Source organism: Rissa tridactyla, chromosome 5 (genome assembly GCF_028500815.1).
Source record: "Rissa tridactyla isolate bRisTri1 chromosome 5, bRisTri1.patW.cur.20221130, whole genome shotgun sequence".
NCBI classification, from domain to species: Eukaryota; Metazoa; Chordata; class Aves; order Charadriiformes; family Laridae; genus Rissa; species Rissa tridactyla.
In genome coordinates, this window is record NC_071470.1 from 24,163,181 (window position 1) to 24,174,337 (window position 11,157).

At 34.2% G+C, this 11,157-nt stretch overlaps 1 protein-coding gene across 6 annotated transcripts in view; it reads left to right on the forward strand.

The window, feature by feature from the left end:
* The window catches only part of LCORL (ligand dependent nuclear receptor corepressor like), an 87,995-nt gene that overhangs the window by 51,820 nt on the left and 25,018 nt on the right, over positions 1-11,157 (forward strand). For 4 of the 6 annotated variants that reach the window (XM_054201951.1, XM_054201955.1, XM_054201950.1 and 1 more), the window contains exon 6: positions 3,457-3,547. In XM_054201951.1, the coding sequence (XP_054057926.1) occupies positions 3,457-3,547 (91 nt within the window). Of the gene's footprint in view, positions 1-3,456; positions 3,548-4,966; positions 11,142-11,157 lie in introns of those variants that run through there. The other 2 variants (XM_054201953.1, XM_054201956.1) reach the window with 2 other exon arrangements.

The following is an 11,157-nucleotide window of genomic DNA, read 5'->3' on the forward strand; positions in this document are numbered from 1 at the left end:
CCAGCTACTGGGGGAGCAGGAGGGGAATGAGCTGCAGGTGGCGTGCAGGCTGATGTGCTCTCCTGTGCTAGGAATAGAGTTTTGCCCATGCCTGGAAACTGCGGACTGGGTAGAGGGGATTGTCTGACCTAGGAAGGCGGTTCATAATAGCCTCTCATAGTGAGAGGTTTCCGGAAACCCAGAAAAAAACCTGAAAAGTTTGCTAGAATAGGTACAGAAATACCAGTTGTAGGAACTCAAGGGTGACCCATACAGTTTCTGTTACTTTTTCTTCTGTCCCTGCTTCTCTACCATCAGTACTCTGGAGCAGTTTCAAGTGATTGTGGTCCTGATTATTTTGAAGATGACCTTTGATTACGCTTAGTTATATCTTGGTATTGCTGCACCTGATGATCTGGTGCTGCGAAGCAAAGGCCAGAGGTTGAGCCATTTCTTTGAAGATGAAAATTATTTAATTTGCACAGAAATAACTTCATTGGGAGGCCATCAGCAGCAGGCCTGAAAAACTTCTAATATTTTTTTCTGTGTTATTCAATGTTGGGTAGTATTGTTTATGAAGACTGTCATCTTAGTAGTCATGGGTTCAGCTGAAGAAGGGAAGTAATTCCATGTCTTTTATTAAAACCACCTTACAGAGTGGTTTTTCTGTTCCTGATGTCATTCAGTTCTTAATACCTATTTTGAGTGATTTGATAGAAGTAATAGAAAGTTCTGTCTCAGTTTAACAGAAACTATTCATACTCTGCAAGCAACAGTTTTTCAAGGTTCATTGTCCACCTGTAGGATGCTTCTTTGCAAACTTTTTCATCTTGTACCTAATGAACCAAAGTGAATGTCTCTACTGTGTGTATATACATATGTTCATTTCATTAGGTAGCATTTCATTATGTCTTAAAGTTTTATAGCAAATGTTCTCACTTTCCCACTGCTCCTTTGTTATAATAATAACAATTGATACTAACTACAAAGCAGGAAGATCTACCAAACCCAGGAACTACTGTGTATTTTTAATTAATCTTTTTAATTTATCAGCCCTTTCTGCATCAATTTTGTGTTGTTTTGTTTGGGGTTTTGGGTTGTGTGGTTTTTTTTGTTGTTTGTTTTTTTTAATTTGAGTGAAATCACTGAGTAAAAGCTTGGTGTGTTGTGACTTTATATGGTATTTTGTATGTACATCAAATTTCTTGCATGGTTCTCTTTCACTCTCTTTACTGAGGATCATCTTGCCATAAAGCATTGTCTTTAGGGAAGCGTCATATACTTACTGAATGAATACTGTGTTGGAAGCACCAACTGTCTTGAACCTGAAATGACTCTTCAGTTCTGCTTACCCTTTAGAGGCCTAAAGTGTATCTAATTATTTTGTTTCAGGAGACAGCATTTCCCGTTCTGTGTTCTTTTTAGTAATTTTTCAACTTACTGGTGGCCTTGTGTTGTCAAAGTCAATTCTCAAATATTAGAAATGAAAATTATTTTAGTTAGATTCTATTAGAGAATCTTGTGAGAGTCTTCGGGGTTTGTTTGTTGGGAGGTTTTTTTCCTAAAAATCTAGTTAGCTTCAATTTTTTTTGTAGATGGAATACAGAAAGACGATTAGCTCTTCATAACTTGATGAGTTGTGAACTTTAAAGTGTTTTTTTTCTCCTGTGACTTTGTCCAGTGATCTCTTATAAACTTTTTTTTATCATAGTGCCTATGAATATCAACTGAAGATGGAGAAACTATTGTGAAAGGGAACACACAAACACTTAAGAAAGGGAGATGTACTTTGTATGACTGACAGAACACAGCAGACAAAATCTGTCTGCACAGGACTCGGGGACATTGTGAGCTTAGGGATTCAGAATACCTTACAGCTGGGTAGGCCAAATAGTCCCTGTGGAATATTTCTGTAGTGTTTTTAATTGTCTTTTCCTTCTGGAACATCACTGCATCAGAAAGGTTGATTAGCATTAACTAGTCCTTCCTTTAACTTTCTTAGGGTTAAGGAAGACTTTTAAAGGAACATATTCAGGAGAAAAGGAGCATTTTTGACAAGTGGCATATTTAAAGTATTTTTTCCCATTATGCTGACTTATAATGCTACTTTTTCTCTCTTTGCCCTTCTTTAAATAATAAAACATAGTTGGGGAAAACCAGCCAAAAATTGTTACAAACAGTCCAAAGCAAATAGCTGGATTTGATTATTGCACAAAACTCTCTTTCTTTGGAGTATTGGTATAAAGGAGAGCTATCCTAACAATTTTTCTGACGACTTACTTGAGTGTTGGCATTGGGACTATTCAGCCAATGCTTTATGTCTGCATCTGAGGCTGTGGGAAAATATGTACAGTTGATTGCTGTTTTAGAAATAACACACACTAAGATGAAAATGACACTAATGTAAAAAGGGCTAGCATAAGGTTATTTGTAGAATTGAATGTTGATCTAGATGTTGAAACTCAAAATTGGATTCACAGAGCTCAGACACACAAAACAGTCCAAGTTTGAAACAGAGAACCAAGGAAGAAAGGTATGAAATCAAATATATTTAGGGGTTTTATCTATAACTTAAATGTGATTTTTTAAAAAAAAAGAAAAAAATTAAACTAGAAGGAGTATTTCAGGTGCTAATTAGTTTCTTTAATTTTCAACTTTCTTAAATATGGATTTTAAAAAAACATGGTTTTCTATTTCCAGTACTCCATAGATTTCAACAGCCAATTGTAAATCTTGAATTTAACATTTGCCAGCAAGTTAACAAAGCAGACTCCCACCTCAGTTTAGGTCTTTCTATTTCTCTAGTTTTGTTATTACATATATGTGGGGGCGGCAGGGGCATATGTATAAAGATACTGTTAGAACCTTTAATGACATAGGTCTCATGTTTAAAAATCTGTATTGGGCTCAAGCTCTCTTCCCAGTTATTGTGGTACTACTTTCTCATCCAGTAACCTGGTCTGGTCTCATAGCTGACCCTGCTCTGACCAGGAGGTTGGTCTAGAGACATCCTGAGATCCCTAGTAGTCCAAATTATCCTTTAGGCCTATGATTTAGTTATGTCAGTTTTAACTTCAGTATCAGGCTTATTTGTTTACAGTATGTAAATATGAATACACTTATAGTAATATTAATAATAATGTGAAGTACTTTGTGTTGGTTGCCTTGAAAGTAAACAGTGCAATATATATGCTTATGTGATTTTTAGGACAGCAGATGCATGTTTCTGTTTAAGACAGATTCTTCTTTTAAATTTTATTATTTCTGATGGGTTTATTTTTGATTCTAATTCTAAGATTTTTGTTACAAATCAAATATATAAAACCATTTGCTGACATTGTTAAAGGAATAAGATGTCAGAAATTTTACAAGATAAAGTAACTGCTTAAAAATTGTGCCACAGGTACAAACATTTGCTAACAAAATTTCTGAGATCATCTTTAAGCAACTGCTGTCATCCCTACTCGTTCTTTGCAGGGGATGGAGTGCTAGATCTCTCTACAAAGAAAAGCGCAAGGTTGGACGAACCAAAATACGATCCATTGTGTTCTGAAAACTCAGTGTCTGGGTAAGCAACGTTTAGGACTCTCTTCGGCTTATCTAAAAAACAATCCAGGTTTCTCTTCTCTGAAGTCAGATTTTATGTTCATAACATATTTGTATATACTGACACACACGTGTGGTTCCTATTTTGCTTTTGAAAGAATTTTTGTCACTCATAAGTGTGTGTCTATGTATATATCATATGTTTCATTTGTCTTTTTCCTTTTTTTTCTGTTTAAAGAAAAGTTATCAGAACAATCACCAAACTTTAGTTCATGTTACTAAAAATGAACTGAAAATTGATTACATAACACATTAAAAGTAATAGGATAGTAGAAGAAAATGTAAATATATTCTTTCAGAGCTTATTTAGGAAACTTCAATTTTGGACAAAAAAGACCATGTTAATATTTAGATTTAAAATATTCTTCAACTAACATGAACAAGTTAAATGACTATTATCTATAATATTCCTTAATATGAGAGAGAGCGAGCAAACGCGCGTGAGAGAGAGCTCTTAATCATCACACTTATACTTACATCATGGTTCTGACTATGGTGTGTGGTGGCAAATGGTTAAATTTCTCTATTCAGCAAGAAAAATGTTATTGCAGCTGCTGAAAGCTACCACAAAACTAGTGAAACGCATTGTTTTGTTGGATTTTGTTATGATCTTGGCATCCTCCCATCCACTAGCCATAGCAGGATCCTTTTTGTCACCTGTACGTCTCACCAAATAACTTACTATGAATAGGACTACAATAGCAGTATTTGTTGAATGATGTAAAATTGCATTTCACTAATTTGCTGATCTGAAGAAGTTTTAAAATGAATACGACTTTGTAAGTAGAGAGATGGAATTAGTGGCTAGAAGTTTTTAAAACTGTGTTTTATTTTGCTGAAATGGACTTGTTAACTACAGCACTTTATCTTATTGTTGTAGTAAGCCTAGTTTTGTGTAAGTCTGGGATGTTTGTGTGTAGTTATGTACTTATTGCTGCAAATTTTCTATGAGGGGGTTGACTCTTTTATTACTTGTTTAGCGGTAACGTCACGTTTCTACTAACAAAAACTCCTTCAGGATTTGGGTATTTAATGGAACGTTAATTGTATAATTAAAATTATAACAGTGTTGCTCTGCAAGCATGTGAACAAGGGAATATAGCAAGCACATGAGAATATTATCAAATACTGAGCTAGGATATAAAGTTCTTGGAAGGGCTGCTGTAGAAGCCACCGTATGATTTTTGACGCGCTGTCCTACCAGAACTGTAACGTTTTGCTAGGATAATCATTAACTACCACATCTCAAAGGCTTAAAAGTATCAGAAGCAGTGATGTTACCGAAGCAAGGAGTATAATAAAGGAGTGGACCCTTCCCTTCCATAGCTGTGTGAGAGTCTCTCATACATCAGTTTACCATCGTTTCATTCCATCCATCCAGGAGACTACACAGACACAGAGAGGACTATGTGGAAAGAAGTGCTGAGTTTGCAGATGGTTTGCTCTCAAAAGCTTTGAAAGACATTCAGTCTGGAGCACTGGACATAAATAAAGCAGGCATACTTTATGGCATACCTCAAAAAACTTTACTTCTCCACTTAGAAGCCTTACCAGCAGGAAAGCCTGCACCTTTTAAAAACAAAACTCGAGATTTCAATGATAGTTATTCATTTAAAGACAGTAAAGAAACTTGTGCAGTCCTACAAAAAGTAGCCTTGTGGGCAAGAGCTCAAGCAGAGCGCACAGAAAAAAGTAAACTCAGTCTACTTGAAACCTCAGAATTAAAATTCCCAACAGCTTCCAGTTACCTCCACCAGTTAACTCTACAGAGAATGGTCACTCAGTTTAAAGAAAAAAGTGAAAATCTACAATATGAAACTTCAAGTCCTACTGTACAATTAAAAATTCCTCAGCTAAGAATAAGTTCTGTGGCCAAACCACAGTCTGATACTGCCGGTCTTCTGGATGTTATGTACCACGTTTCTAAAACCTCCTCAGTCTTAGAAGGATCAGCTCTTCAAAAATTGAAAAATATACTCCCTAAACAGAACAAAATTGAATGTTCTGGACCTGTAACTCACTCAAGTGTTGACTCCTACTTTCTGCATGGGGACCTCTCTCCTTTGTGTCTTAATGCTAAGAATGGGACAGTAGATGGAACCTCAGAAAATACAGAAGATAGTTTGGATCGTAAAGATAATAAGCAACCAAGAAAAAAACGTGGCCGCTATCGGCAGTACGATCATGAAATAATGGAAGAAGCAATTGCAATGGTAATGAGTGGGAAAATGAGTGTTTCCAAAGCACAAGGAATTTATGGGGTACCTCACAGCACTTTAGAATATAAAGTAAAAGAAAGATCTGGAACATTGAAGACTCCGCCGAAGAAGAAACTCCGATTACCAGATACTGGCTTATTTAATATGACAGATTCAGGGACTGGCAGCTGCAAAAATAGTAGCAAGCCTGTGTAGAATAATTGTTAGCGAATTGTTTTGTGTGTGTGTATGTATGTCTATATACACACACTGTGTGAGAAATACATATGCTCACTCTGACAGAAGACGTGAAATTATACAGTTCAAAAACCACATACATGCCTTTTGAAAAATAGTTTTATTCAGGGTTTTCACTGTGGACAGAATTATAGAATTGCTCACTTAATTCTGATAGTGTGTATTTAATATAATCCTTGTATAAATAGGTGAAAAGATTCAGGTTTTATTTAGTAGTCAATAGCATAAAGATGTTTTGGGAAAACAAGTATTTGTCATGTGAAGCATAATTTTTAATTGGTGAAGAACCACTGTACCCATTCAATAATCCATCTTATTATGGAAATACACAACCAAGGGTTAGCAGACTTTTATACTTCACAGAATACTTGCCATAAATTGTAAGTAACTCAGATCATACAAGTCAAGGGATTTTTTTGAAAAGCTAGTTCCTCACGAGGAAGTGGATTTGTGAAGTATTAGTAGGATATAGTACATTCTGTGAAAGAAAAAAGAGTTCATCATTACTTAAATATCCAATACAAGTAAGAAAAACATTTCATTACTAAAAATGTGTGTTTAGCAGGCATAAACTGCATTTTTTATCATTTTAAGAAAATTTTGTTGTTGGTTTTAGAAAGAAATTGGTGTTTACAAAGTGTACACTTATGAAATCTGAGAAATTACTGTAGTTATAGAATTATTAAATATGAAATAAGATGGAGTACTAAGAGCATAAAATAATTTAAACTTTAACATAATTTTCCTTTTTAGTTTGACAAATAAGGTGACTTGTAAGGTTTAAAAAGAGAGTTGGAATGCAACTTAGAGCATGTTCATAATATGCACAGAATGAGCTTGAGAATGGTTTGGGTTTGTTTGGGTTTTTTTGTTTAAACGTGCTGGTTAGTTGATGTTATGACTACTTAAAATTTATTTAAGGATTGTGTCACACTCCTATTGAAAAACCTCACTGTAACTGTAATGTATTTGCTGCTGTGACATTTCAAAACATTTTCAGTTTATCAAAATGAATACCAAGTTACATTATCATTTTGCTAATAACCAAATTTGCAGTTCAGGGTCTTGATAGAAATACAAATATTAAACAATGAAGCTGTTTTGAACTTTCGATAATATAAATTCTTTATAAATTTGGTAGTTAGAAGTTAGGCAGTTCACTTTAAATACGTAACTTTTAATAGAACTTAAGGGAGACCAATTACCTTCATATTGCAGTTTTTACGTGATTTTAAAGTATTCACATTGGACTTTATATCATACTTAATTTTTTTGTCTAATATCACAAAGCATATGTCTACATATGAAGAATGGGGGCTTGCTTCATACATTCAATACTGAACATCAATGCCCTTTTCCTCTCAAAATGTAATTTTTTCTGTATGCATCTAATTTGGCATAGAAAAAGACATTTTTTTCCCCCACTTAAATTTGCATGTGTATAGGTTAATTATCTAAAGGAAACGGGACATTAGATTCATATGGGCTACATCAGGTAATTTCATTCATAAGTAAATTTGCCATTAAATTCAGTGGAGAGCATACTCCAATATTGATGGCAAAATCTAGCCTGTATTTATTAACTCTACTGAAAAATAACAACTTCCATTTTAAAATGGAATAGTCCTTTGAAACTGCACAACCAGTGTCTCAGTTCTTTGGTCTCTCAGATCTATACTGAATCTTCTTCAGTGATTAAGGTTTACTTGCATATTACAGAATGAATCCTTTTTTTAAGCAGAACTGTACCTGATAACAAGGAGGTCACAAAACAGCAGATGTCAGGGTCATCTTTCATTTTAAAAGAATTAAGCCATATTTTGTGAAGGCCAGAAGGATTAATTTATGAATATACCCCCTCTGAAAAATGAAGTTGAGAAAACTTTAAATGTTTCAAGATCTGTCTTTATACAGTTTTACTTGCAAAAATTTTGGGCTTCAATACATTGCCTAATATTTGTACCATACTGATGTTTTCTACTCCTCAGACAATGTTATAAATTTGAGTCAGAAGTTTATACTGAAGGCAAGTTACAGTACTCTTTTTATATCATTTAAAAGATGACCTGACCAAAAAGTTAACAGGATTCATAAAATCAGGGATCATTTTACTATTGACTTAACAGTACTCAGTAGTTTTGTATGTAATATTATAATTAATTTTCAACATTTTAGTACTTGTATTTATTTTTTGGTCAGAAATAGTATATTAAAATATTTTTTGATAGTTTATAGATGATACTCAACCTGTAAGTGTTTAAAGGAACAGAATTATTTGTTTCTAATTATTAGGCTAACCTTTGATTACACAACTAAGGAAAGGCAGGGAAATGTGTAGATTCTCCTTCCCCAACCCCTATGTATTCCATTAAATGTCATTTAAATTACACATTTTGAACTGTTTTATAAATTCAGTTGCCAGTCACTACTTAGTAATTGACAATTTCTGAAAATTCCTGTTTCAGCAGAATTTTAAATGAAGGCGAAAGCAAGCCCTACATGCTTTCTACTTATTTGAATGTTTCTCAAGTATTTTATATTAAAAAACAGTGCCTCTGTTTTTAGAACTACTGCTCAGTAAAGCTGTTTAAACCATTTCTGGTAGCTAACGACAATTTTATATTAAATTGTATATTAACTTTAGTGAGACTGATTTTTTTAGTTGTTTACAGTACAAATACTTGTATTTGTTTTTTAATTGCAGTATTTCCATTGTCGCAGTAATTTAGTAAAACTCTGTGGCTGCCTTGATTTTTGACAGATTTTTGTTAACAACTGATTTTTAGGCAATTAGTTATATTTATGCATAAATCAATTGCACTATAATTCATGAATTATTTATTACAATATTTTCTAATGAATTCCATGTATTTGTCTTGTGTTGTAAATGTACTGTAATTCTGTTTCTTCTTTGTGTTGTTATATTCCTAAATCTGATTGTATGAATTTAATTGTTTAGTTAACGTGTTTCTACGTTGTAATTTGTAGTAAAGCACTTCAATGCTTTTGCACATAAATTTACAACACTGATGTGTGATTGATTTGCTCATTCAGTAAAAAAAAAAAAGAAAGAAACAAAAACCTGTACACTGACTCATTTGACTTACTCCTGAGGCATAAGTTCATTAGCAGTGGCATAAGATCGAGAACTGTACAAATTAAGCACGTAACAATTAAGTTACTATGAGAATTTTATATATCAGAAACAGCAGCTTTAAGGAAGGATGATTTCTCAGAATTGATGCATTACTCATAAATGCGAAGAAATTTGGAAAACTAATTTTACAACAGTTACATCCTTCAGTTTGCAGCTAAAAATTATCTATTATATATTACAGATCATAATAGCTTTTTTGAAGGGTTTATTTACTTAGTAACTTCAGAAAACAAACATTTCTATAAGCTAAATTCATATTTCTGTAATAGTTCTATGCTGTTCATATGAGTACTTGAAAGGATGTTCTGTTCCCAGTTTTGTTCCTGTTCCCAGTCTGCAAAGAAGTTGCTGGATTGATCTGTCTTGTCTGTGCCTGAGGCAACAGAGGGTAGAATGTTAGGGAAGGAAATCTTTTGGGAGTCCTCTGATAGAGCTCTTTCCTGATAGTTTGTTGGGGTTTTTTGGTTTTTGGTGTGTGGTGTTTTGGTTTTTTTTGATTTGTGGAGGAGGCAAAGGTTTACTTTTTTAGACATAAAATGGTATGCTGAAAGGCTAGTACGTAACTTTATCACATCTTAGCCTTTTTGACGATTTTGGACTCCAGTCAATCCCGGCTCCATGGTATTAACTGCCCCTGCTCTCCAGCAGGGAAATAATGTCATTCCATGCTTAACTTGTGTCTCCAGAGATAGTGTGCACAAAAGGTACTGGGGGAGCAGCGCGTTGATCCTCTCACCTCTCAACCCCTCCATTTCCTACCCATGCACTCTAGCCATCTCTTTGTGTGTGATTTGTAGGAAGTGAAAGACTGCTCTGTGAAGCAAGTACGCAGTTGTGAAAGTGATAACTCTTCCTTCTATGGAATTATTGTTTAAGCCTTTTATTTTGAGGATAGTCTGAACTACTGTGTGACAACACAAATTTAAAGGGCTTTCTATAGGAAGGAGTCACAGGAAACTTAAATATAATTCCATAATTGTATTGAAAAGCTACTAAAATGTAGTTTGTTTAAATAAACATCTCTATAGGGAGACACTTTAAAGAAAATATGTTGCTTTAACGCTTTAATTTTTTTGCCTAGTAAGTTCTGTTCCCAAATGGCGACTGAGTAAAGGGTTGATGTATTTTCACAAACTTGGAAGATCATTTGGAGCGTGGTATTATTACAATAGCATAGATGAAGTTAAGTTGTCTGTCAGGTTTAGAAACTAACCCACACTAAGGAAAGCAGATTATAGATGTTACACAAGGGTAGATAACCAGGAAAGAAATTGTATTAGAAGAACATCCAGTATGTCTGTGATAACCAGCATATCACTTCATACAGCAGGTTGATCTCCACATAGCAAATTCAAAGCAGTTTTGAGGCCTTTGGAAATTTTGGTAACTGACTTCAGGAAGGCTCTTAGTCTCTGGAAGTTTCTTCCAGCAGTGAGCATATTTTAAATAGCGTTATGGATACAGGTTCTCTACAATTAAAGCTCTCCAGTGAAGCTCCATTAGACGTACCTCGTAAGTCTAAACAGCAGCTGTCTAAGATTCAGTCTAAAAAGACTGTACTATATTAATCTTTTTAGCAAGTCAGTATTTTAACAAATTTACTGTGATTTACAAACAAAATATTGAAAACCTAGTGCCATGTTCATTTTTTCTCTGTCTAGCCTTTCAAAACATTATTTATTTAAAGTTGTGGTAGCAGGGAGGATAATTAGTTTTTACCCATAACTGTGTTACTAGGATAAGCTTTGTTTTCACAAGTGTAGCGATACATTTCGACACTTTGTGACTCCTGAGTTTGTTGGACTGAGTAACACTCCGATTCTTTTCAGTGTAGTGGCATTTCAAAAACAGTTAAATCCTGACAATGACATGCCCTTGAATAAAGCTGGTTTTACTTTAAATGGCAAGTAAATTGCAAGTAAAAGGGGGTATTTTTCTTATTAAGGCTTCAGTTATTTC